The sequence below is a fragment of the Mirounga angustirostris genome, unplaced genomic scaffold, assembly GCF_029215605.1.
Source record: "Mirounga angustirostris isolate CCGP_5_RB_7025 unplaced genomic scaffold, mMirAng1.0.hap1 SCAF_16, whole genome shotgun sequence".
Classification (NCBI taxonomy): domain Eukaryota; kingdom Metazoa; phylum Chordata; class Mammalia; order Carnivora; family Phocidae; genus Mirounga; species Mirounga angustirostris.
The window spans coordinates 53,230,727-53,258,365 of record NW_026991724.1 but is presented as its reverse complement, the minus strand read 5'-3'; the positions used below and the strand labels follow the sequence as shown (position 1 = coordinate 53,258,365).

The following is a 27,639-nucleotide window of genomic DNA, read 5'->3' as shown; positions in this document are numbered from 1 at the left end:
TCCTGCCCCCAAAGGGAGGATGCTGCCCTGCAGCCCACCTTCTGAACAATCCACCCACTTTCCCTAGCAGAGCTCCTATCTGAGGCAACGCTGATCGTGGAACCTTTGGCTCCAACTGGACATACCAGCCCAGAGACTTAAACGTGCCACCGCCTCTCAGAGGCTGCACCCCAATGTGCCACAGGCCATGGTACGAGGACACCAAGGTCCATCCTCACCCCTCCGAACTCCATTGATTCTAGAAAGCCCATGGTCCATCACTGACTCTCCTATTAAGATCCTTAAATGTTACTGTAAAACCAGGATTCTGGAGTCGTTCACATTGGTGATGGTCTAGACAATATCCAAGGTTATAGAACAACAGGGGCTCTTCCTCAATTTCACCAGGAAGGGAATCTATCTAGAATGCGGATGGTCTACCCTTAAATCTCACACCGGGTTAGTACCTACTGACCAACTACCATCAGTGCTGAAGCCAGGGTTCTAGAATACCAATAGTCCATTCTTGATAAGGGTTCGGGCTCTCGAGTGACAACGGCTTACTCACTTCTTACACGCTGGGTTCCAGTTGACCTCCAAATTGTTAAGTCTTATTTTAGAACGCTGCTCCTCAAACTTGAGTGTGTATTAGAATCCTCCCAGGATCTTACTAAAAAGTGGGTTCTGACTCAGCAGATCTGAGACTCAGGCCTGGAGTCTACATTTCTACAAGCTCTTGTGTGGGGGGGGGGGGCGGGAAACAGACAGACTCCCAAGGGCAGCAGATCACGCTTTAAGCAGCAAGTCTCGAGAACACAGCAATCTATCCACATCTCAACTGCCGTCTGCTCGTGACCTTGGTAGTTCCAGGGTTCAAGAACACAAGAGATCCACCCTCGAGTCCACATTAGGCAGCCAAGAAAAAGCTGGTCAACTCCTGACACCTGGCACAGCTGGTTAAGCAACTGCCTTCGGCTCAGGTCATGATCCTGGAGTCCCGGGATCGAATCCCGCATCGGGCTCCCTGCTCGGTGGGGAGTCTGCTTCTCCTCCCTCTGACCCTCCTCCCTCTCACTCCCTCTCATGCTCTCTGTCTCTCGTTCTCTCTCTCGCAAATAAATAAAATCTTAAAAAAAAAAAAAAAAACACCGAAAAATTCCTGTGCTTTTCCCTCCTTGAAACAGAGCTGAATCCCCCTTTGAGTAGGTACTGGGTGCAAGGACTCTCTTCCCATGAACAGTATGTAGGAGGCAATGGTGTGTTAGGACAGAAAACTGCAAGTCTTCTTCCTTGCTCTCTCCCTGGGATCCCCTGCTCTGGGGGTAGCCGGCTGCCATGGTGTGCAGACACTCAAGGTACCCCATGGCAAGGTCCACATGGCAAGGAACTGAGGCCTCCAGCCCGCAGCCAATCTGCACACCTTAAAAGTGAGCCACCTTGGGGCGCCTGGGTGGCTCAGTCGGTTAAGCGTCTGCCTTTGGCTCAGGTCATGATCCCAGGGTTCTGGGATCAAGCCCTGCGTGGGGCTCCCTGCTCAGCGCGGAGTCTGCTTCTCCTTCCGCCCCTCACTCCCCTCTCTCTCGTGCTCTCTCTCAAATAAATAAAATCTTAAAAAAAATAAATAAAAGAGAGCCACCTTGAAAGTAGGTCCTACAGCCCATCAATCCCTGGAGGGCTGCTGCTCTGGCTGACTTGACTGGACCCTCACAACAGACCCTGGGACAGGACCACCCAGCTGACCTGCTCCCCAGTTCCTCATCCTCAGAAACCAGAGGGTAAACATTTGTTTTAAGTCACTAAATTTTGGGGCCGGGGAGGGGGAGCGGCTAATTTTACACAGTGAGACGTAACGCATACGACGACCCAGCCCGGCCGCTTCCAGGGGCTCCAGAGAAGCCAAGTTCCCGTTCCAGACCCTCTCCGCCTCTGCCACCCCTGGGGCCCCCCACCCGCCGCAGGACAGAGGCACTCCAGCCGGCCGATAAAGTGTTTGCTGTTGGGTTTTCGTTTGGCTGGTTGTGTGTACACAGTGTATACAAGTTGAGTTGTACAGAAGCCCAAGAAAGAGCAAGAGACAAAGGGTGGGAGGGAGGGAGGAGCAGAGGAGCTGGGTGGGGGGGTGGGGAGGGGAGAGGAGACAGATAAAAAATAGAACCACATCCAGAAGACAAGGGGATGGGGCGGTGGGGGGGGGGGGGCAGACACAGACAATCGCAGTAGAAAAGGAACGGGAGGGCCAAAGGGAGGGGACCCTTCTCCCCCCTCCACCTCCCCAGCCCCCCGCCCCAGGTATGTACAATAAATAAGATTAAAAATAATTAACAAGATGCGTTTTCCCCCTCCCACCCGATGCCGAATGCCCTGGGGAGGGAATGGCCTTTAGCAAAGATCTTGGCCTGTGAGGGGGGGTTGGGGGGGAGGGGGTCCCCCAGCTCTCTGAAGCCACCCCGCCCCCCTCAACCATACATAGACTTTTCCTATACATTATGTACAAGGTGGAGGGGGCGGGGCTGTGGCCGTGGAGAGAGGATTGGGGCAAGGTGGGGAGGGAAACCGTTACTAAATAGACATTTATACATATATATAAATAATTTCTCTGTACACCGGACAGTGGGAGGGCTGGGGAGGGAGTGGAGGGGGCGTGGGAGAGGGGAGGAGTCGAACTTTGAACCCTGCCCTGTGGGGGCAGCATGGACACACCCTGACCAATGACCCCCCCCTTCCCTGGCGACAGGGCCCAGGGGATTAGCTCCTGAGGACACAGTTCTGTCCCAATTCTCTGTTCATGGAAGAGGTGGCTCCCCCAGGCTGGGCGGGGTCACCCGCAGCGGCTGTGGGCCTGTGCTTGGGCCAGCAGGTCGCTGAAGGAGTCGAAGAGCTGTTCCAGCCACGGCTGGTTCCTCATGCACTGCTGGACCACCTCCTCCTGACCCAGGTCCTCAGCACCGCCCTCGATGGCCAGGGTCTGCAGGGTGTTAAACAGGGAGCTGGGGTGGGTGGCCACCAGGGCCTGGAGGTCTAGGGATCAATATTCCAGGGAAAGGGGGTGCTGGGAGAGCCAGACCCCTGGGTCTGAGGGAGGAGGGGCTGGGGACCAGGACTCCTGGGTCTGAGGGAGGACGGGCTGGGGTCCAGAGCAGAGCCTGTGGGGCAGAAGCCCAGGGCGAGACGCGCCGCGGGTGGGCTTACCTGGTCCCGGCAGCGCAGGAAGGTATGGTACTTATAGTGGTGGAGTGAGTGGTAGAGTGTGTAGTATCCCGACTTGTCCAGCTCAACTTTGAACTCCTGGACAGATGGAGCGGAGAAGCCTCACCCCACTGCCCAGTGCGGGGCAGCTCCTCTCCCCAGGCGTCCACACCGCCCGCCCATCCCCGGCCCCACCTGGGCTCGGACCACGCTCCTCTTGAGTTTGCTGAGCGTCTTGCGGTTGTAGGGTTCCCCAGCCGGCCGCAGCCGCACGGCCCCCTCCTCAGGGGAGCCCTCCCCGCTCTGCTCCACTTGCAGCTGGGGGAACGTGTGCAGGGCGTCCTGCGGGAAGCCGACCGGTCAGTGGGACGTCCCCCTGGACCCACACTCTCCAAACCCACCACTCAGTTCTCAGACCCCCGAGTTGTCAGATGCCTCAGTTTCCCTCACACTGCAGATCAGGAGATATTCTGGAATCTTGGGTCTCTCAAAGGACAGAGGAGTCTAGGCCTGTCTGGTGACCCTTATAATGTGCTTTGTGGCCCACCCAAGATTCTCAGAGACCCCTAATATTCCACTCGGGATTCTCAGCCCCAGCCTAACATCCTACTCAAAATTTTGAGGTATCCTAAAATCCAGAATCCCCAGTGCCAGGCTGACACTCCAGCCCAGAATGCTAAAACCAGACTAATACTCCATCCCATAATTCCCAGACTTATCCTAATATTCTACTGTGGAAATTTAAACCCTGGCATAAATCCTACCCAGATCTCTCAGAGCCAGACTAACTCTCAATCCCAGAATTCTCAGTTACCCTAACATCCCACCCAGAGTGCTAGAACCGTATCGTCTGAGAGACTAACATCCCACCAAGAATTTTCTGAACCAGACCAATATCCGCCCATTTTACCGCCAGACTAACATTCCATCCCAGAATTCTGTTGCCCTAACATTCTACCCCCAAATTCTCAGCCCCACACAACGATCCCCATCAGAATTTTCAGAGCTGCCCAAATATTCCATCCCCGAGACCTTGGCTATTCCAGGCAGGCAATCATACAGATGACTTAATAGTGAAGGCTGAGATGCTAAGAAGCCCGTGTTTACGACAGAGAAGCCATCAGAATCCGCTCACCACCGTTCCCCAGCAAGGCCTCGTCCACCTGTTGTCGCCAAACCTGCACTCCATAAACTCTGCTGGGCTTTCCCAGCTGCCCAGCCCTGACCTTCGCGACGACCTCTCCACATCCATCAAGTCCCTGCCATCTAGGTCTGCAGAGACCCTCTCTTGCGGGAGCCCCGCCCTCAACTCTGCTCCTGGCCAAGCCATACCCTTCCAGTGGTTGCCCCCTCCAGGGCCCGATGCTCTGCGGGCACGGCCGTGGCGGACTTGTACCCATCGCTCCCATGCCCGACCGCTGGGTCCCAGACCCCTCCTGCCCAGGCCCACAAGCACCTGCAGGGCTGGGCTCAGCGACAGCCGCTTCAAGACTTTCTTCTTGTGCTCATTGAGGAGGCCATCGATCTTCCGCATGGGCGGCAGGTACAGCTCATCTGCGAGACCAGGAAGGGGCGTCAGAGGAGCGGAAGCCCCACCTTGCGGGGGGGGGGGGGTTCAGAGGAGGAGTCGGGGAACCTCCTTCCCCAGGCCTCGGCTCACCGTGGGTGTCCTCCAGGGCCTGGATCATGTCTGGGTCGAGTGCTGTGCTCACCAACATCTCCACGTAGCTCCGGTACATCTCCCGCATCGCCCGGGTCTTCAGCAGACGCCCGGGGACTGCCCGCTCTGGGGGGGGGGGGGGGGGCGGGGCGGAGAATGGGACACGAGCTCATGATTCCAACTTCATCTGAGGCCGCCTGGGTGGCAGACAATGTTCTAAGTACCAGGGCCGGAGAGAAATCCCTGTTCTCTGGGAGCTCTGAGTCCGCTGGACACCAACGCCTCCCAGCCCAGTATGCTCTAAGGGTGGGCGTCACGGGCGTTGATGATAACGAGTTCAGCCTGGCAAGCCAGGAAAGGCTGGTTCAAGGTCACCCAAGAGCTAAATCTTGACTGATGGGGAAAAAAGCACTCCAGGCCAGTGAGCTTCATGTTTGACTAGTTCAGTGTAGCTTCAATGAAGTCTAAAGCAGCAGCATAATTGGGTTTCCAAACCAGTGAAGCCACTCGGAGAGATCAGATCACAAAGGGCAAGACTGTGGGAGGAGGTGGGAGGTGAAGAGGATAGGGGCCTCGTCCACCTGTTGTCCCCAAACCTGTGGTGGGTACTAGGAAGACATGGAAGAGGTGTGAGCAGGGGAGGGGCAGGGGTTAAGTGTAGAAAGACCCCTCTGAGGCCATGTAGGGGATGGATCAGAGGGATGATACCAGAGGCCAGGGTAATGGACCACGTAAGAAAGGATGAGGATGTTGCAGGGCCATAGGGACAGGATTCAGAAATGGAGGAGCAAGAGAATAGGAGGGCCAGAGCTGGGGACTTCCCAGCTTTGGAGGTGAGGGAGCAAAGGCTTGTGTGCCTGGAGATCTGGCCTGCTGACTGAGTAGCCAGTGGGGCTGCCCCTGAGATATGGAAATTAGGACAAGGAACTCAGTGTGATCTGAAGGGAGGGGGTTTGGGGGAAGCCTGGATGGGGGCCAGGGGGAAGAAACTACTGGGAAGCTGGGCCTGCCAAGTGAGAGGTGAAGCCACAAGGCCAAGGTCAGGACTTGAGGGACACTCACATGAAACCCAAGAAGGAACATCAGGGAGAAAAAAGAAGCAGGACAGCCATGAACGGCCCTAAAATATCCCTCAGGAAGTGGCATGAGAAATATCCATTTGACTTATCCACGTGGAGGGTCCTTGGTGACAGCCGTTTCAAGGACCGGAGTGACCACTTGGCAGTGGCAGTCAGACCCCACCAGGCCTTGGCCCAAACCCTCCTATGGCTCTTGTCTCGCTCACGGTAAAATCCTTCCAGTGGGACCACAAAGCTCCAGACCTCCTGTCCCTCCAAGATCTGGTCCTGTTCCTTCTCTGCCCTCACTTCTCACCCTCTCCTCTTACTCACTCGCTCTAGCCACTGGCCTCCTTCCTGATCCCCAGACACGCCCAGCCTGGAATGTTCTCTCTCCCGGTCACCCAACCCCAACCCTGTTGCACTCGGGTGTCTGTTCCAATGTCATTTCCAGAAGCCTTCCCCAACTCCCCCATCCCCTGAAAACACCCCCCTCTATACCACCTGGAGCCTCTGTACCGGAAGTGCTTTTCTTAACTGCCTTTAAGCCTGGCCAGCCTTACACTGACCATTTTTCACATTGTTTTGTGTTCTGTTACATAACGTGTTTATCTGATGGACTCCCCCAGCTAGACTGTAAGCTCCCATGAGGATACATATTTTTGTTTATTCTGTTCACTGCTGGAACCTCGTTTGTGGCACGAAGTAGGTACTCAATAAATAAGTGCAGAACGGGGCTCAGGAAGCCAAATGGAAGTGGACTAGAGGAAGAGAGAAGACAGTCACCACAGTGTCTTTCTAGAACTTCTATTACGAATTTAAGGAAGGAGAGAGCGTCAGCTTTTGGCACACGGAGGGTCACCACTCTCCGACAAGGAAGAGGGTTAGTTCTGAGGGTTCCTGGGCTGAGGGAAGCCTTAAGGTCAGCTAGCATGAGTCACACCCAACTCATAGCATGAGTTACACCCATTCACTCCTGGTTGAATGGGCTGAGGGGAGACAGACCCAGACCCATACTGGCCCTTGGCAGGGGAACTGCTCCCAGAAGAGGGTGGAGTTCAGTTCCCCCCATTTCCAGCGCTCAGGAAATTCAGAGCTCTCCATGCATGCCCACAGTGACATTATTCACAACAGCTAAAGAGTAGAAACAACCCAGAAGTCCATCAACTAGTGCATGGATCCATACAACGTGGTCTATCCGTGCAGTGGGATAGTATTCAGCCGCAAAAAGGAATGAGGTTCTGATACACCTACCAGGCGGCTAAACCCCAAATGTTATGCTAAGTGAAAGATGTCAATCACAAAAGCCTACGTGTTGTATGATTCGCTTATGTATAATGTCCAGAAGAGGGGAGTGATAACCAATCGATACAGGGGTTCTTTTGGGGTATTGAAAGTGTTCTAAAATTGACTGCCAAGATGGATGAACTACTCTAGGACTACACTAAAAACCACTGAATTTTATATTTTTAAGTAGGTGAACTATATGGTGTGTTAATTAAACTTAAGTTTGTAAATCGTTTAAGAGAAAGGAAAAGGGCCAGAGAAGGAAAGACTTGCAAATCTGGGCCTTTGCTAAATCTCCCCCCTTGTGGCACCTTCATGACCTGCAGCTTCCACCTGGCCTGATATAACATCACCCTGCCCAGTTAAAAGACTACATTTCCCAGGCTCCCTTGCAGCTAGGTGTGGCCATGTGACCGAGTTCTGCCCAATGGGATAGGAGAGACAGGATATGGGCCACGCCCAAATCCGGCAATTTAAAAGGAAGGTCCAGCCATTCCTTGGCCCCTGAGTCCCTTCCCACTGGCAGGCCTGCGGCTTTGGGGCTGCTGGGCGGCCTCTGACCACGTGCTTGAGGACAGCATGCAGGCGGAAGGCACAGCAACAAGAAGAAAGGAAACAGAGACCCTGGACAACCTTGAGAAGAGCCTCTTATTTTCTAAGAAACCACCACCTACATTGGGCTTTTTTTTTTTTTTTTAAAGATTTTATTTATTTATTTGACAGAGACACAGCGAGAGAGGGAACACAAGCAGGGGGAGTGGCAGAGGGAGAAGCAGGCTTCCCGCAGAGCAGGGAGCCCAATGCGGGGCTCGATCCCAGGACCCTGGGATCACCACCTGAGCCAAAGGCAGACGCTTAATGAAGGCAGACACTTAACGACTGAGCCACCCAGGCGCCCCCTACGTTGGGCTTTGATGGAAAGAGAACTCACTCTCTCATCTGAGTGCCTGCACGCTTAGTCTCTGTTAAAACGGCTACCCCTGGGGCACTGGGTGGCTCAGTTGGTTGGGCATCCGACTCTCGATTTCGGCTGGGGTCATGATCTCAGGATGTGAGATCAAGCCCGTGCTCAGTGGGGAGTTGGCTTCTCCCTCTCTCTCTGCCCCTCCCCTCTGCTCGTGCTCTCCCCCCCAAAATAAATAAAATCTTTCAAAAAAATTTTAAAAAGAAATTTAAAAATAACGGTATTTACTTTGTAGCCTGCTATGAATGTCACACAAGTTAATTTGGGTACAGAATTTAGAGAAGACAGCCATCTCAGGCGCCACGTGACTGACAAATATCGCTATCATTTTAATTTACGAATTCTCGTTGCTCTCTCGCCGACACTACCCGGGACCCTGTGGACTGCGCTCGCCTATGCCTCCTCCTGATGCCCAGGATTCACTTCCTCATGCCTCCCCACCCGCCCCGTGGCTGCCGAGGGCCTCACCGTCCTCGCTGGGTGCTCCCGGGGATGACTCTGAGTCCGAGGAGCTGCCTGGTGGACCCCCGCCCGCCGAGGCATTGCCCGCCGCCTCCTTCAGCCACTTCTTCCTCTTCTTGGGGGGCGGCTCGGCCTTCACCTTGGTGGGCCGGGCCTTAGGCAGCCGGGAGGTGGCGGGCTGTCCCGTGGTGAGGCTCCGCTCAGGCCGAGTCTGCCGCCCACCTGCGCTCCGCTCGCCCCGAAGCGGCCGCTCCCCACGTGTCACCCGCTCTTTCTCCTTCTCCTTCTCAACGGGCCGAGGCGGGGATGGCTTCTCAGGAGCAGGGGGCTCAGGCACAGGGGTCTCAGGCGTCTGCTCTGGGGGCTTCTCACATATCGTCTTATCAGGGGTTTCGGGCTTAGGAGGTGGTGCCGGGGCCTTGGGAGGAGGTGCAGAGCTGCCCCCAGCAGACACGGGGCCCTTGGCCTGCCCAGAGCGCCTGGAAGGGAATGTGGAAGGGACTATATGCAGTCAGCAGCCCCGAAGAAACCCAAATTCTCCGCAGATCCGCATCTAAGCCCACAGCTCTGAGCACAGAACCAGCTTCCTCTCCTGACCTTTGTTTTTTCTGAGCCTCTGTCTCCCCCCATCCCAGACCTGGGTCTCTTTCTCTCTCTCTGGGTCTCTGTCCCCCACCCTGTGTCCACTCTCCCCACCTCTACCTCTTCTCTTGAACGTTCCATCCCCGTGCCCGTCAACCCCGCCCACCGCCTGCCCCTTGGTCCCCAGGGTACCTGACAGGCACTGGGGGCCGATGCCAGGGTTTTCGAGCACAGACCCTCACATAATCCTTCTTGTTGACGTTTTCCAGGAACTTTACGTAAAGGCGCTGATACCGGTTTTTCGCGTCCCCAAAATACCCCAAATACTATGGAAGGAAAGAGGCACACGAGGAAATCCTTCATCTACCGCAGCCAGGCAGCCCGACACCCGAGGCTCCCCCCCCTGCCCCGGGGCCCCCCACAGAAGCCTCCTGGAGGTGGAGCCTCCCTTTGGGACACCCCCTGGATGGCAGGTGAATCCCAGTACACCCCCCCGCCAGGCCTCCCCGACTCCTCATTCCCCTCTGCAGGCTTACATTACTGGTTGCACAAAACTGTCGCTGCCCATCCTTGATCTCGGGAGTGAATTTCTGCAGCAGGGCCTTCTGCACTCGCCAGATGGGTGGGGGCTCCCGCCCCGTCTGCAATGCCAGCTGAGGAGGGGTGCAGTGAGGCCAGCAAAGTCAGCCCTCGCTCCTGCCCTTCCTGCCCCCAATTCCGGGCCCCGTATCCTCCCTCGATACCCGCTTCGAGAAAAGGCACTGTCGTCAACAGGTATCACCGCACCCTGGCTGGCACATTCCTCTTGGCCCCAGGACGTTCTCAGCCCCGGGGAGGCGGCTCGAGGCTGGCCACGTTCCCCCACCCCCAGGCTCACCCAAGACTCTCAAACAAGCTGTTCCTTCTTGTGCTACAAAGTTTTAGTTGTTACAATGTTACGGCACAAAGCCGGTTGAGTTAAAGTAATGCCAACTCCTGAGCGCCCACCCACCACTTTCCAGATGCTGTGCTGGCGGGGGGGACAGTGGTGAACGAGACTGACAGGGCCTTTGGTGGGGTCCTCATTACAGAAGCAGCCAAGCAACAAAGTAGACAAGCAAATAAACAAAAGAGGGTGAGGCTGTGGCTTGTGCCAAGAACAGACAGGTGACAGCTCACCTGAGACCACTTAATTCATCCCCCTCTCCACAACAGGGTAAGACACGGTGATAGAAGGCCCCCCCATCTCCACTCCCCCAACACTCAGACAACCTCCCCACCCCGAGACTTGTGTGACCCCCTGGCTGGATAATGCAAACTGAAGGATGTGGGTCAGACCCAGCGCCTAATCTGGGGAGAGCGAGGGGCGCAGCAGGAGAGCCAGACACGACACCAAAGAAATGACAACACAAGTAATAAACACGCTAACGGCAGACCCCCAGACACTGTGGAAGCCTAAAAGAAGGACCTCAAATGCAAACTGAATCCAAGAATGCTTCCTGGAAGAGGCGACACCTAAGTCCTGGAAGGGCAATGTCTTCTGTGAGGGGGCTGAGCAATGACACGGGACAGCGTGGAAGTGTGACGGGGACGCCTGGGTGGCTCAACCCATTGAGCGTCTGACTCTTGGTTTTGGCTCAGGTCATGATCTCAGGGTCATGGGATCCAGCCCCACATGGGGCTCCACACTCAGTGTGGAGACTGCTTGTCCCTCTCTCTGCTCCTTCCCCCGCTCTCTTTCTTGCTCTCTCGCTCTCTAATAAATAAAATCTCAAAAAAAAGATACAGCAGAAAATGTGCACTGGGTATTGTGATAACCCACAGATGAACGGAAGTTAGTCCTCACATTCAAAGAAATCACACTCAAGTGATAAATAGGATTCAGATGACAATTCCAATTAGATTGGTCATAGCGCAGAACCAGGCTCAGCAGAAGTGCTGAGATCAATTAATGATGTCTGCCACTGGCAGCAGCTGTAACACTTGGGTCTGTGTGCCAGCTATCCACTGCCTACTCTTAGTTTGGGTCAGTGGTTTGCATGTCCATGATTTTGTGTGTCCCTCAGATCAACTAGGGGAGTGCAAAGAAGGGACTACAATAACCTCATGAGAATGAGGTCTAAAAAGGCTCTTGGCTGAAGTCACAAGAGGCAGGATGAGACAGGGATGCAGGTGCCCTGGCCCCAAGTCCTTTTCTCCAGGCTAGCATATGGTTCCCAGGCCTCCGTCCTGGTGACCTTGGGGAGCCAGGTCAGAGGCCCAAGAATTGGACCACATCCTGCTCTGCTCCAAAACCTTCCAGGGCCCCTAGTGCAGGCTCCACGATCTGGCACAGCCAGATTTGGCTTCAGTTTCCTTTCTCTTCTCCTGTCCCTGCCGAGCAGGCCATCCAGATCCCTCCAAGTTCAGCAGATGAACCCCAGACTTCCTGATTCTCCAGGTTTTTGCAAATGCAAGTACCCACCACACCCCCACAAATGGGTGCTTTTGCCTCTCAATGTTAACATGATCTTCCCCATTCTAGTTCTCAGAAGCCTGTGAGAAAGCCATCAGAGCATCCCTCCCAGCCAGGGAAGACCACCCCCTCTGTCTCTTCCACTACCCAATCGGCCTCCTCGAAAGCGCTGGCTGATTCTCTAGCTGGACGCAGGCCCCTTGGCTCACCACACCCCAACTGAACTTGGTGGCTTTCCCAAAACCACTCTTCCTCTCTGCCGTCATGGGGCTCAACCCCTGGCATCATCCTTGCCTGATCTCCAACCAGGAATCCTATCATGGACCACACCCACTTCTCCCGCCCCTGCCCAATGGAAGCCACAGCTGATTGGAGGAGACCTGACCAGGCAGTGAATCTACACGCAAATCACTAATCCTATCTTGCGCCCAAATGCTGAGCTGGACCAATCAGATTCTCTTCTGGGAATCTGAACTCTTGAGAAGCAGAGACCAGGACAGTAAGCAGCAGGATGGGAATGAGCTAGAAACACCTACAGGATGATAATAAGAAAGCTTTGGGGCGCCTGGGTGGCTAGGTCATTAAGCATCTGACTCTTGATCTTAGCTGAGGTCTTGATCTCAGGGTTGTGAGTTCAAGACCCACAGTGGGCTCCACACTGGGTGTGGAGCCTACTTAAAAGAAAAAGAAAGAACTTCATGGTCCATTAACAGGGGAATCAGTGTCACAGGACTAAGGTGGTAGACAGACTGCCATCAGGCCTAGACACCTCCCCAGCCACCATCCTACTAGCCAGGGGCCCTACCCGCTTCCAGAAAACCCAAAGTGGACTCTCAAGCAGGCACCCATTGAGCTCACCCCAGCATGACCTGGCATCTGCTCACCTTCCCAGGCTCAGCACTCACAATCCAGCCACTCAACCCCTTGAATCCCTAACACATCACAAGTGCGCCATGTTTTTGCTCATGACACAAACTTTGCACCCTGCTCCCCCGCCTGGACCGCCCTCCCCCTACTTTTCTCCACCCAACAAACTCTTACAAGCTCAGTGTTTACATCTTGCTAAATCTTCAACATCTCCAAGAACTGGGAGTTAATGTTATCAGTCCCATTTTATAGATGGGGAAGCCGAAGTAGAGAGGGGGCCAGCTTTGTGCTAATTCGGCTGGCCTGAGTATGTTCCGCGAGTATAAAATAATACACAGGATTCCAAAGGCTTGATATGCAAAAAATGTAAAACATCTCGTTAGCTTTTTCTGTGTTGATTACATGCTAAAATGATTTTTTTTAATAAGCTGTGTTAAAGAAAATACACTCCTGTGGCTAATCTCACCCATTTTTAAACTTTATTTTTATTCTTTTTTTCTTTTAAGAAGTCTCCCCGCCCAATGTAGGGCTTGACCTCAAGACCCTGAGATCAAGAGTCACGTGCTCTACCGACTGAGCCAGCTGGGCGCCCCTCACTTTTTTTTTAAGCATGGATACAAGAAAGCTTAAAATGATGTATACAGCTCATGATATTTCTATTGGACTACCGCTGTTCTGAAGCAAACTATGGCCTGTTGCCCATTTTCACAGCTCTATGAGCTAAGAATGGTTCCTAATTTTTATTATTTATTTATTTATTTTTTTAAAGATTTTATTTATTTATTTGAGAGAGAGAGACACAGCGAGAGGAAACACAAGCAGGGGGAGTGGGAGAGGGAGAAGCAGGCTTCCCACTGACCAAGGAGCCCGATGCGGGACTCGATCCCAGCACCCTGGGATCCTGACCTGAGCCGAAGGCAGACACTTAACGACTAAGCCACCCAGGCGCCCTGGTTCCTAATTTTTAAAGGATCACAAAAACAAAACAAGAAGATGTAACAGAGACCCTGTGCCCTGTAAAGGCTAAAAAATTTACTAGCTGGCCCTTCACAGAAAAAAAAATTGCCAAGCTTTGCGGAGATGAGTAACCAAAGGGAAGTGTATGGGATACCTACTGTGTGTGACCCACAGTCCCGTGGAGCTTTATAATGCCTGGATCCGCCCGTTACCTGAGGGAGGTACTAACGGGATCACCCCCATTTTGCAAATGAGGAAATTCATGGTCAGGAAGGGTCGACCCCAGCCCAGCCCAGAAGTGGCAGAGATTTGAACCAGTCAGGTTAAGGCCAAAGCTGGGCTCTCAGCCACGATGCCGCCAGCCTGCCCTGACTCCAAGCACACCAACGGGTCTCCAATGTCTGCAGGAGTGGTTCAGTCCTGGGGCTGTGTGTCCCCCCATTGTAATGCACACTCGTGTTGTATTTTAAGCATGTGAGTCCTTGCCCGGCCCCATGCCACCTGGGAGGTGGTGTCGGATGGCTAGGGCTCCAATCCCAGCTCGGCACCCACCAGCCGAATGAGTCCCTCTCTCTGAACGTGAACTTCCTCATCTGTAAAAGCCCTGTTCTTTCGGCCCAGTGCTGGGCACCCCCCTGCATCTGCCACTGCCATTGTCAACGTTTGATAGAATGTACACAGGGAAAGGCTGAATCGGGTGCTGAGAGCCCAGGCTCCTGGGGCCAACAGAGCTGGTGCGGGTCCCGAGCCATCAAAGTCTAGGAAGGCTGCTTTAGTACTTGGTGCCTCAGTTTCCTTCCCTGTAAAATGGGAAGAGTAATCCCTATCATGAGAGGTGATTATAAAGACAAAACTTGGGGGCTCCTTGGGAGCTCAGTCGGTTAAGCGTCTGCCTTCGGCTCAGGTCATGATCCTGGGGTTCTGGGATCGAGCCCCATGTCAGGCTCCCTGCTCAGCAGAGTCTGCTTCTCCCTCTCCCTCTGCCCCTCCCTCTGCTCGTGCTCTCTCCCAAATAAATTTTTTTTTTAATTTATTCATGAGAGATATATAGAGAGAGAGGCAGAGGCAGAGGGAGAAGCAGGCTCCCCACGGAGCAGGGAGCCCGATGCGGGACTCGATCCCAGGACCCTGGGATCATGACCTGAGCTGAAGGCAGACGCTTAACCGAATGAGCCACCCAGGTGTCCCATTAAATTTAAAAAATCTTAAAAAAATAAAGAGAAAACTTGGGAGACAGCAGTGAACACTGCACAACAATGTGAATATACTCAATGCCACCGAACGGTACCTTTAAAAATGATTAGAATGATACACTTCATGGTATGTAAAGGTTACTACAATTAAAGTAAAAAAAAGGGGGAGTGCCTGGCTTAGTTAGTAGGGCATGTGACTCTTGACTAAGGGTCGTGAGTTCTAACCCCATGTTGGGCATAAAGCTCAGTTAAAAAAAAATTTATTTACGTTAAAAAAAATTAAGAACAAGGGGCATCTGAGTGGCTCGGGTGGTTAAGCTTCTGCCTTCAGCTCAGTCATGATCCCAGGTTCCCGGGATTGAGCCCCGCCTCGCACTCCCTGCTCAGCGGGGAGCCTGCTTCTCCCTCTCCCTCTGCCCTTCCCCTGCTTTGTGCTCTCTCTGTCAAATCAATAAATAAAATCTCTTAAAATTAAAAACAAAAACAAAGGAAAAAAAAGATCAAGCTAAATTCTGAATTCTGACTGTGATAGGTCCCAAATCCCATCCTGAGGAGTTGGTAGTTGCTCCTATCATTGCTGTTCATTCAATAGCTTCCTCGCCTGTCCCAGCTGAGGATCAAATCAGCCTCAAAAGTCACGAAGTTAAAATGAAATAATGTGGGGCGCCTGGGTGGCTCAGTTGGTTGAGCGTCTGACTCTTGGTTTTGGCTCAGGTCATGATCTCAGGGTTGTGAGATCAAGCCCGTGCTTGATCAAGCCCCAACGGTGTTGGGCTCCATGCACAGCGCAGAGTCTACCTGAGGTTCTCTTTCTTCCTCTCCCTCTCCATCTGCCCCTCCCCACTGTGCACTCTCTCCCTAAAATACATTTTTTCAAAAAAAATGAAATAATGTACACAAGACATTTGGAAGTGAGAAAGACCACGAGGGATGCCGGAGGAGGGACCAGGGAATTTTACAATTGCTGGTTGGGTTTGGGAACATGAGCAATCACCCTAGCATTTTCCTTTGTAATTCCCTAATATTACCTTTTATCAATGTTCTTTTGGATGAAGCAACCACCATGCTAAAAAAATGACAAGGCATGGATGACAGAACATGTCTGGAATTGGTGGGGTAGGGCAGGGGGCAGAATGTGCCGGAGCAGAGAGGACGCAGGACTAGCCAGGAGGGGACAATGGTGGAAGCTGAGTAATGGGTACATACAGTCCCATTATTCTAGTTGCTCTGCTTCTTCCACAATAAGACGGATTAAAAATCATTCAGCAAAAGACACACTCATTTCACCTCACAGAACATACGAAGCAGCAAAGCATAACGATAGTTGTTTAAACCTTATAATTAATTCATCCCACAATACCTCTGTCTGAAGAAACACCACCAGAGAATAAATCAAACACGATAATGTACATCAAGGGCCAAATATGTTCTTGGCCCCCATAGTCAATACTCAGTCCATGAAAGTGACTAATATGAAGAAAGGCCCTAGTCTTTGGTGTCACCATCAAGGTGACAATGGCTTGCTGACCTACCAAGCGCTTGCTCAGCCTCATGTTCTGGGACAAACCTTACAAGAGCATCTAATGTCACCTACCCTTGTCCCACACCTATAACTATTAATCCTCTGATCCAAATCTCTCTATCCAATGAACCCAGTACAGCAGAGCTCAGCAAACTTTTTCCATAATGGAACAGATAAGAAAGATGGGGGCAGGGGGTGCCTGGGTGGCTCAGTTGTTAAGCGTCTGCCTTCGGCTCAGGTCATGATCCCAGGGTCCTGGGATCAAGCCCCGCATCAGGTTCCCTGCTCAGCAGGAAGCCTGCTTCTCCCTCTCCCACTCCCTCTCTCGCTGTCTCTCTGTCAAATAAATTAAAAAAAAAAAAGAAAGATTTTTTTTGGCTTGGTGGGTCAGCTAAGCTCTGCCTGAACTACCTCAGCCCTAGAGGATTTGTAAATTCATGGGCATGGGTTGTGTGCCAATAAAACTTTATTTATAAAAAGACGCAGGGGCCTGGATTCGCCCCACAGAGACCAGTTTGCCAACCCCTGCAGTAGAGTCACTTAAGTAGGGAATGGGCCGATCTGCAAAAAGTTTAAGATGTGGCCTGACAGTCCCCAATCGCCGGCTATTACATTTACAGATTACATGCGTGTGTGTGTTCATAGGTACATTTTGTCAACGCCTCACGTTTCCACCATTATGCCATGCACTGCAAAGCAGCCTGCCTCCCCTGGCTTGTGCGATTCAGTTAGAAGCTTCACTGAGACGAGCACTGCCTTGTTCCCTGCTAGAAGCCCAGCACCCAGAGTATCCGCAGCAAACGTTAACAACCCCTTTCTCTCGTTTACAGGACACACACCGCACGTCTCAGAGGCCGCCGCGGCCTCCGCACGGTCCTGCCCCATCAGCCTGGGAATTCAGGACGCCCGGGCCCGTCATCCAGCAGGCGCTCCATCGCCGGGCCCGTCCTCCAGCAGGCGCTCCATCACCGCCCTGGGGCCGAATCCCCCCGCCCCGGCTTTCAGACCCGACGCGGCGGACTCACCTTGAGAGAAGGGATGTCCTCGGCGCGGATGACGAACTCGTCGCGCTCCCGGAAGATGCCCTCCCCGCCGCTCTCGCCCGCCTCCTCGTCCGTCTCCCCGCACACGGCCGCCGTCTCCTGCTTCTTGGCCAAGTGCAGCGGCCGGGCGTCGGGCGGCTCGGGCTCCTCGGGGGACGGGGCGGCGGGCTCCTCGGGCGCGGCGGGGGCGGCGGCCGGCGGGGGCGGCGGCGAGGGCAGGGGCGGCGGGGGCGGCGAGCTGGGCACCGGGGCCACCAGCGGGGGCGGCGAGGGCAGGGCCGGCGGCGGGGGGCGGGGGGGGGCGGCGGCGGCGGCTGCGGCGTCGGGGCGGGAGGCGGCGAGGGCGGGGGCTTCTCCTCCAGCAGCGGGGGCTCTGGGGGCGAGAGCGGCATCAGGGCGGACTCTGGCGCGGGGAGGCCCCCGCTGCCCCCCATTACGCGGGTCCCTCAGGTCTGCGGTCAGTGTGGATCAAGGTCTGCTCCCAGCCCTTTCAGGCTCCTCTTCCCCAGGGTCCCGACACAGCCCTCTTCCTGCTCTGCACCCCCATACCCCTTCCGATCAACCGGAGTTCTCCTTCACCTAACACCCCAACACCCATCTCTGCTCCAAATTCCACTCATCTCCACTTCTTACTCTTCTGCTGTTGCCCTGACCCTGCTCATCTGTCCTCTGTCCCCTCCCGGACATTTTTTTCTGTCTTCTTTTTAAGATTTTGCTTTTAAGTAATCTCTACACCCAACATGGGACTGGAACCCACAACCCGCAGATCAAGAACAGCATGTTCCACCGACTGAGCCAGCCAGGCATGGCCGCCCTCCCCTCCACTTTTCATACCACTTCTGTCCCCAGCCAGCCACAGGAAGCCCATGTTCCCTTAACTTCTTTCTCCAATGTCCTAATAAGCCTTCCCACCCAAACACGGCACTCTGTCCTTCCCCATCTTTTTCCTGGCTTCCACATACTCTCCCTTTCTGTCCCTTACTGTGGTCTAATAGCATTACCCAATGTCCTTCCATCAAAATCAGTTGTCCCTTGTCCCACCACCACCCCTTCCTCATCCTTCAGCTGCCTCTTGCCCCAGGTCCCTACAAAGCTCCTTGCCCTGCCCTGACATGGCTCCTAGTTCCTGAATGCCATTCACCATCCCTAGCACCTCTTCTCTTGTCCCTGAATGTCCCTTCCTATGCCAACAGCTCAACTCCCCCAAAGCCCTTCTGCTCTGTCAAAGTCCCTCCCTGAGACCCCTTTCCAGCTCCAGCGGTAATTCTGAGCCCCTGAATGTTCATCCTGTTGCCCCTTTTAGTCCTGTAACACCTCTTAGTTGCCTCAAAGCCCTTGCTGGCTCTCACCTCCCATTTTTTACCTTCCTTCCCAATTCCCCAATCATTCCCTTTGCATCTCTACCTACTCATTTCCTGCTTGGGGGGGGGGGGGGGTTCTTGTCCTCCTCCATCCAAAATCTTCCCTGCCCTTTCCTCAGACTGCTCTCTACCCTCGGGATCATTCATGCCCTCCGCTTCCCACTAACTCCCCATGGGTTTTTCTAGAGACCCCCTCTAACGCCTTAAAATTCCTCCTGATTCCTAAAACTGCTTCTTCTCTGTTGCTGCGTCCTCAGCTATGAGCCTTCCTGAGCCTTCCAAGGTTCTCGCTCCCATTTCAGCAAATCCTGATACTCTGCTCAGAAGCCCCCAGCATTTCTCAGCTCTGCTTCAGCCTCACACCCTCTCGCTCCCTTGCTCCCTGTTTCCCACCTTCCTACAACCCCCTAGAAGTCCCCTCCATTCCCTAGGATGCCTCTGAGCCCTCAAGCCCCCTCATTAACTGTCACAAATGCCCTTCTCCAAATCAATGCCCCCATTCCCCCATCAAAGCACCTTAAAATTTGTCCAAAGCCTCTCTCAGGACAGAACACCATCCAGACCCTGCCGCACCCCCAGCCTTTCCCCTCTCACCCCCCGCAAGACCCAATTAATCAATGTTCCAGTCTCTCCCTATATCCCCCCCCCCCCAGACGTCCTTCTGTCTTTTGCCATACATCTCTAAATCCTAGCTCCTTCTTGGGCCCCCAAACCCCTGCCAGTTTTCAAAGCTCTCTCAGTACCCTGTCTCCCACCTGTCCCCATCACTGATAACCTGCTCTGTCTCCCAGCATTCTCCAGTACCCACCTTGGGGCATCTTAACATACTTAGCATCTGTGGACAGATTAGAAAATGATACCTTTCTCACAACACCTGTTTGCCCTCAATTTGTAAACACACAAATCTACTTCATCTACAATGTGAATGATGCCCCTTAAAACAGTGCACGACCTGCACAACCGTACCCAGTGACCTGAATAACAGGGAAAGCCTCATCCCAGCCCCAAATCATCTTCCCAGAGCTCACCGGGTGTGCCATTGCTGCTGGCACTAGGGAGCCCCGGAAGAGGGGGGGGCCCTGGCACCGCAGCCTCAGTCGTCAAGGAGGGCACATCTGGGGTGGAAGTGTCTTTAGGCCCAGCGAGAGGTGGGTCATCGAGCGCCGAGATGGCTGAGGAGATGCTCTCCTGCAGGTCCCGGTTCTTGGCCACAGAGTCTTCTTCGTCCGAGGAGAAGGAGGGCAGCGTCTCCAGGTTGCGCTTCAGCTCCTCGTCCAGCCGCTTACAGGGCGAAGGGCAGCCCAGCCCTAGCCCCTCACTCTCGGCCGCCTCCAGCGCACCGCCTAGCCCAAAGGCGCCGGCGGGCGGTGGGTGTGGCACAGCGGGCGCGGTAGGAGGCTGGGGCTGCAGGCCACGGGCCGGCCCGGAGGACGGCACGCTCTTGGGGGGGCTGAGTGGGGGCGTCAGGCCGGCCTGGTAGAGGGGCGGATGACGCTTGCCCGACTTGAGGAAGTCCAGGAAGGAGGCCATGAAGCCGGACTTCATCTCTGGCTGCTTCTCCTCTACCTCCTTGATCTTGGCCTCAATCTTCTCCCGGGTCAGGCTGGAGTCCAGGCTGTTGTGGTCAGCGCCGGCTATGGCATCGCCAGAGGAGGCTCCCAGACCCTCGCCGGCCTTGGGCACAGACAGCTTGATCTAGATATCGGGGAAGTGGGGAGTCAGGGTCCATGAGTCTGGGGCCCCAAGTCCCCTCCCAGCTCAGAGGCCGAGGAGCAGGCCCCCAACCTTCCCTTAAGACCTAGGTCAAATTCTCACTTTCAGCCTGTAGAACCCTAGAATTCAAGCCCAGAGATCCCTTCTCTCAGGTTCCAGAATGACAGGACTGGAGTTCCTCCCTCAGCACTCACTGATCCCTCTTTGCTTCCAGCCCGGGAATCCAGCCTCCAGACCCTCCTCCCACGAGACCCAGGAATCGAGAAATCCCCAATTGCGGGTCCTTTAAGACCTAGAACCCAAGAACCCAAGCTCCAATACCCTGGGCCTCCCTCTAGACCCCCAAAGTCTCAATTCTCAGATATCTCTGATGGTGGAAGCCTAGAATGCCAACACTCAGGTTCAAGAACATAGACCACAGCCCCCATCCCGCCCCAGAACTGTAGTCCAAAACCTTGGCTTTCTCTAGACCTTAGCCATCCCGATCCCAGTCCCCCTCACCTTAAGTGGCTTTAGGGGTTCCAGCCGTGTGCCCCCTGCCTCCTCGGCCCTCCTGCCCCGACCACGGCCCCGGCCCCGAGGTTTCTTGGCCCCTTCAGTGGGCGTGGAGGCTGAGGCTGGCCCAGCAGTGGTGGGGACCTCCAGTGGGCGGATCCGGGGCCTACCCCGGGGCCGGGGCGGGCCATCGCGCTTAGCCCTTGTGGGCTTGCGGCCCCGGCGCCTGGGGCCATCGGGGCCTGGGTTAGGTGGACAGAAGTCGATGTCACCCAGGGGTGAGAGGGTCGGGCGGGGAGCGGCAGCTGGACACCAGGTCAGGCAGGCGCCGAGGGTTGAGGCGGATGTCAGCGGGCACATCGGCCTTGTCCTCGTCCGCCTCAAACTCATACTCCTGGGCATACAGCTTCTTGGGCGTCTGGAAGGGTGGGTCACGGCGCCGTAGTAGGTGGAAAGAGGACGTCTTGAGCAGCTTCTTTGGCTTGGTAGAGCAGAAGATGGGCGAGGTCAGGCCTCCCTTGGGCTCTGAGGCAGGCGGCGGCGGTGGAGGGGGGGGGTGCGGGGGGTGGGGCCGCCTGGTGGGGCCCACTCTGGATCAGGCCCAGAGGCTCGGCATTGACCGTGGAGGGCAGCTCAGGCGGTTTGTTGGGGTCCAGGCCCAGGCCCGGCGTCTCAGGCCCGGCTCCAGACGCCCGACCCGGGCAGTAGGGCCCATAGGGATCATAGGCAGGGGGGCCTGGAGGCGGCCCAGTCCCCGCCTTGGGATCACCCTCGTCCTCGGGCGGCCCTGCCTTGCCATAGTCATCCGCTGCCCCTCCACCGAACATCTCCTCCATGGTGGGGAAGAAACTGCGCTCCTCATCTTGGAGCAAGGAGTCAGGAAAACAGATGGACGTGAGTGGCACAAAGCGGGGGGCCTTGGGGCCTTGCGGGCTGGGGCTGCGGTAGGCACCGGAGGGATCCTTGCCCTCGGTATTAGGTGGGCCCACGCCAGTGTCACCAGGCCCCGGGGGCAGTGGCTCCAGGGCCCCAAGCAATTCCTGCATGGCGCCTGGCGGCTCCAGACTCTCCTCAGGTCGAAGGCGGGGGCTGGGGGCACCAGGCTCCAGGCCGTGGCTGCGGAGGTGGGCCTCAAGCTGGAGGGGCATGGGGGGCGGGGGCGGGGGCGGCGGCGGGGGCGGCTGGGGTGCTCCATCACGGGCGGCTGGCTCAAGGAGATGAACGCCAACTTTTGGGGCACTGGGAGAGGGGCTGGGGGCATGGCTGAGGACCGAGGGGAGCAGTTGGGGGGGGGGAGGTGGAGGCAGCACCAGTGGGAGGTCAGGGCCCCCAGCCTCCAGGAGGAGGCCGTGGGGTGTGGGCTGGGCAGGCTGAGCGGTGGGAGGTGGGGGTGGTGGGCTCTTTTGGAGGAAGGCCCCCAGCTCCTTGGCACCTGCCCCATAGTGGACAACTGAGGTGGCCAGCCCCTCCGGGGTCTCGCCGCCCCGTTCTGGCCCTTTCTTCTTCTCCTTCAGCCTGCCCAGGCCCAGCTCCAGGGCTGCCGTGGCGCCCTCATCGAGGCTGGCACTGGTACGGATGACGCTCTGTAGATGATACCTCTGGGGGTCTTCCTTGGCCAGCTCGTAGGGTGTGCCTGGTGGACCCCCGGCCCCACCACTACCCCCAAGTCCCTTGGAAGCATCCGCTGCCCCATCTTCACCCACCAAGCCATCTGCCCCTGTGGTCCGCGGGGGGCTAGGTGCCTGCAGGAGATGCTGGATGAGGAATTCCTCATCTTCTGTGCGCTCGGCAGGAGGCCCACCAGGCCCAGCCAGCAGCTCCGAGCCATCCCCCTTGCCTTTGTAGCCACCTGCTCCGGCTGCGTAGCTGCCGGCTCCTGGAGGCGCCAGGAACGGGGCCGAGGCCAGGACAGAACTCAGGTATTTGCCAGGGGCTCCTGGAGAGCCGACTCCAGGCGGGCGGCCGGGGGCAGGCGGTGACTGCAGTGGGCGGATGATGTGAGAAGGGCTGGCCTCCCCGCCACCCCCCAGGGAGCTGGGCCCCCAGCCACCGCCGTGACCCGAGAGCGCTGGGGAATGGCCAGTGCTGTAGCTGAGCGAGGGGCTGGCCGTGGGTAGCCCCTGGGAGTGGGCAGCTGGGCCTGGGTATGGCTCGCCCTGAACCCCATACAGCTGCCCCTGCAGCTGATCCGGGGAGTAGCTCTGACACGTGGCTAGACCAGGAGGCGGGGGACCACTGGGGGGCTGCGGGGGCCCCCCTGAGTAGCTAGGGCCTTTGCTCAAGTCCTGGGCTTGACCCCCTCCAAACCCTTGCCCATAGGCCTGGGGTCCTAGAAGCCCTTGGGGCTGACCAGGGGAATAGGCTTGGCCACCTGCCCCACCAGCCCCAGAGGCCTTCCCGGTGGCATAGGCCGCTGCTGGCCCACCCAGACTCTGGCATTTGGGCGTGGCCGTTGAACGGGGTGGTGGGGGCCTGGTGGCACTGCCCGCAGCTGCTCCATAGCCACCTTTGCCTGTCTTGTAACCAGGCGACTGAATGATGGGGCGGTAACCTCCACCGCCACCCCCTGCCCCACCTCCTCCAGCCGCCTCGGGGCCTGCAGCCCGGCCCGATGCCCCAGCCGTGGATCCACTGGGCCCGGCCTTGCTAGGCTCGCCAGCACCGGGGGAGGGCTCCCCACCACCCAGGGGGCTGCAGGCCAGGTTAGCCCTGTGCCCCATGGAGGGATAGCTGCCTCCACAGCTCAGGTAGTGCTGGAGGGCATGGGCTGGTGGCGGGGGCGGCGGGGGCTGGGCACTGGCTGGCCGCTGGTAGTGCTTGATGACGGTGTCCTGGCGGGGCAGGGCCCGCTCGGGTGGCGGGGGGCCCGGGGCAGCACCCGAGAAGTTGTACAGCTGTGGGGAGGATTGCTCGGCGGCGGCGGCGGCGGCGGAAGAGGAAGCCAGCAGGTTGAACTGAGTCGGGAGGTGGCGGGGAGGTGGGGGGGGGGTCTGGGGGGCCGGGGCGGTATGGAGGGGTCTGGGCCGGGCCGAGACCAGCGGGCCCCAGGACACCGCCCCCCGCCAGGCGCTCAAAGCCCAGCGAGGATGGCACTGTGGGTGCCTGTGAGGGCTTCAGGTGCAACACGTCATGAGGGGACAGGAGCCCATTAGCTGGGGGGCTGAATGGGGGGTCTTGGAGGCTGAGGGATGAGGGCACTGGGAAGGGGCGGCTGCCGAAGGAAGCCGGGTGCTGGTAGGCCGACAGGGCAGAGGAGGATGGAAAGGTGCTGGAACCCGGCAGGGCGCCTGAAATGAAGAGCTCCGTGGGGCCTGGCGTGTGCATGGCTGGGGACGATGGAGAAGACCATAGGTCAGGGCGGACCACATGCCAGCCCCACCCTGGCCCTCCTGGGCCGACGCTGGGCTTACCTGTTTGCCAGGAAGGACTGCGGAACTGGGAGAGGAGAGAGGAGGCAGAGGGGCCAGGCTGGGGGCCCCGGGACTCCAGGGCTGAGATGAGGTTCATGACGGAGGCGTCGGGCCCTGCTGAGCCTGCGTGGTGGAGGCCAGTGTCGAAGAGTCCAGAGAGGCCTGGCCAAGGACAAGGGGGTAGAGTCAGCTAAGTGGGTTTGTAAGGCAGAGTTGAAAGGGAAAAGGAAGAGGCCAAAAGCAAGTTGGGTCAGGGAAAAGGGCTGGAGGAAGCAAAGAGGAAGATTCAAAGAGGATAAAGTGGACACAGCCAAGCTAAGGAGACAGGGCCGAGGACAACAAAGGGGAAAAAGGGAGCCGAAAAGCAGGATGAAGTGTACGCCAATCATAAGGGCAGGGAACCCAGGAAAGGAAAGGTAGGTAAAGGAGTAGAAAAACCCAGAATCAAAGGAAGTGGGTGCAACAGGACAGAGTTCTTATGCGGGGGGGGGGGGGGGGGGGGGGGCGGGGCAGGGGAAACACTAAAGGATTTGGGCAATTCTAGCAAGGAAGGGGAAGGGACGGGGTACCTGGGGCCACTTAGAAGGACCGGAGTACAGGCCGAAAGGGGTTGATTAAAAGTGGGAGGATCCCGGGGGGAAAAAAATAGGAAAGAAAAAAGGTAAGGAGCCAACCAGGAAAGTTAAGGATCAAATCGGACAATATAATCTCCTTGCTGGTTCAACGAGGCAGAAGGGAACCAATCAGAAGCGCTAGAGGTAGGACTACAGGAGGAAGAATAAGGTGGTGGGCAAACCCAGGGAAAAAAGGGAAGGCCCAAAGACTTAGAGCCAATCAGGAAAAAAAGGAATCAGGAAGAGAGAATTCACATAACCAAGGAGCCAAGAGGATGGGCAAACCCAGAGGAAAAGGACTGGGGTGGGATAGAGAGGAGGAAAAGCCTGGAAGAGAAGGTGGGATTTGGGGGCTGAGGGGACGGGGCCAATTGGAGCGAAAGAGGCGGGGCCAGAGACAAGGGTGGACGAATCCAGCGTGAAATTGAGCAGGGACCAGCAGCCTCAGAGGCAACCAATCAGAGGAGAGGTAGCAAGGGGCGGGCCAGGACACAGGGCACGGCCAATTAGGAGGGGTGGAACTTTCAGCAGCCAACCAGCTGCTTCGGAGGGAGGGCCAGCCCAGGCGGGGCAGGACGGGGGCCGTACCTGCCGGGTGGTGGTTGGTGGCATAGCTTTGCAGTGGGTGGGGGGCCGCGTAGGCCTGGCGGTGTAAGATGTCGGTCTCGGGGTGCGAGGTCCTGGAGCTGCCATAGACCAAGCTGGGGGGAAGGGAGAGATGTTAGGGTGTCCTCCGAGGCTGCCCTAGGAGAAGGGACCTCAGCAAATCCCCCGGGGTGTGGGGGGAATCTTCCAGCTGACTGGGGGTTATCCTAAGGAACCTTGGGCCCTAAAGGAAAGAAGACAAGGGAATCGGGGTACCCAACGAAAAGAGTCATGAAACATTCCCCACTCGAGCCCCAATAAATAGAGCCCAGATAGTCTCACGTTTACAAACACAGCCATGCACAGCGACGAGACAAACAGAAGAGGGTGAAGAGTCGGAGAAAGTGCCTCAAGTTAAAAATGTGAAAGGCATGGACCTCCTACAGAGCCCACCAGCCCCTGGATGACACAAGGCCCTGGGGCCAACCTGAGAGGTGCATAAGGACGCCCACTCTACTGCACACACGTGGGAACACATGGCCCTGAACCTCATGGAGTGATGCAAACCGAGTCGGGAGCAGGAGGTAGACTGTTCCCCAAACGGCTGGGATGGGGGGTGGGGAAGGGATAGGACTAGGGGAAAGCACCAGGTACAAGTGCGAACATGAATAACGTCCATCCCCCAGGGTTGAGGTTCAAATGCATGAGCCCTTGCAAACCCAGGTATGTGTGCAAACGACTATCCAGCTCACCCGTGGGGAAGGAAACATACAGAGCGCTACGTCCCAAATGAAAAATCCTACACATGTGGGGTCATGCCCAGCCACGCTGGGAAACCCAGGGGGCGGGGGGCTGGGGACAGGTGAAGAGTGAGGGCAGGACATAAACAGCAGGAAAGGGGCTGATTCGCAGGTGAGCAGGCTACCAACTAAGCACGAACAGGGCCCACGCTCACACACACAACCACACACCAGGGAAACATCTGAATCTTCCCATGCAACGGCCCCGATTCATGGCTCGGACTCAAGAGGTCAAATACTCCACTCCTCGCCATCAACTAGGATTCTCTGCCTTTGGGGGTGGGGGAGCTAAAGGGGGCGTGTCTCAGATTCCAGGACCCCCCCCCTACACACACAGAACCCCAGCTTGGAAAGGGGGCGGGGCCCTGTGCCCACTCTGCGCGCGGAATTTCGGGGGGGGAGGCCGAGTGGCGCGGCCTCGCGCAGTCCCGGAACAATAGGACGGGAGGGGGGGCGCCCCCCAGGTCTGCGTTCTAATTCTCCTTTCCATCCCACCTTTGCAAGAGCAGAGCCTGGGGCGCAGGGGGGAAGGATCAGCAAGCCGGGAATCCAAGGATGGGGGGAAATCCAGGCCTTGCTTCGCCAGTCCCTCCCACCTTCCCAGGGCCTTTCCGTCCGAAATTGTTTTGCACCCCCATTTTCCCGCTGCATCTCTCCCTTTGCATGCCGGAGCTGGCTTTGGCGGAGTTTGCAATTTGCAAACTGGGGCGGCGGCGTTGTTGCAAACCGAGGAAGGCCGCTCCCTTGCAAGCCGGAGGGGAGTTTGCGATGCACGCCTCGCCAGGCGGGCCAGGCCCGGCCCGGCTGGCCCCCACCCCTTGGCCCCTTCCTCCAGGCCACCCTCGGCTCCTTACCTAGCTTTCGCTGACCTCTCGTAACTCCATCCCGCCCCGGCGCCGAGCGGGTCCCCGAAGCCGGCGCTGGGGTAGTTCCTGTCCATGAATTGGCCGCGGTGGAAATTGGGGGGAGGGGGAGGGAGGGAGGGAGGGAGGGGGCGCGCGCGCGCTCTCCTCCGCCGCCGCTCCCTCCGCTGCTGCTTTTTTTTCCCCTCTCTCTCTCTCTCTCTCTCTTTTTCTTTGCAGCCACCGAAGGCCCGGGAAGGCCCCGGGCTGGGGAGGGAGGGGGCAGGGGCGGAGGGGCGGGCAAGGGAGGGGGGTGCAGCCGCCGAGCCAAGGAGGGGGGAAGGGGGGTTCCCCCTGGAGGGAAAGGGGGGTAGGAGGGACCCCGCTGTCTCCGCCTTTGCCCCGGCGCTTGCAAGAGAGAAGGGAGGGCGCGCGCTCAGGAGGGGGCGTCCCGGGCGGCCCCGGGGTGGGTGCGGGCGCTGGGTGCTCGCTCTCTCGCCGCCGCCGCCGCCGCCTCCTCCTCCTCTGCGCTCACGGTGCAGCCATCTTTGCACAAGGCGGCTGGGGGAGGGGGGAGGGGAAGGGGGGGCGGGCGGCGGGGTGTCTGGCTGCGCTCCGCTTCCTC

At 56.9% G+C, this 27,639-nt stretch overlaps 1 protein-coding gene across 1 annotated transcript; it reads right to left on the bottom strand.

The window, feature by feature from the left end:
* Positions 1-1,227: 1,227 nt before the first annotated feature.
* PRR12 (proline rich 12) lies at positions 1,228-27,161 on the bottom strand. The gene is given in 18 exon segments (XM_045891942.3): positions 1,228-2,944; positions 3,169-3,264; positions 3,361-3,507; positions 4,622-4,719; positions 4,826-4,951; positions 8,603-9,075; positions 9,371-9,504; positions 9,715-9,831; positions 17,177-17,487; positions 17,490-17,567; positions 19,584-20,250; positions 20,770-21,057; positions 21,059-21,320; positions 21,322-23,750; positions 23,752-24,089; positions 24,174-24,335; positions 25,376-25,488; positions 27,027-27,161. Coding segments are annotated over 18 exon segments (6,072 nt in total). The 5' UTR covers positions 27,113-27,161; the 3' UTR covers positions 1,228-2,797.
* Between the last annotated feature and the right edge of the window lie 478 nt (positions 27,162-27,639).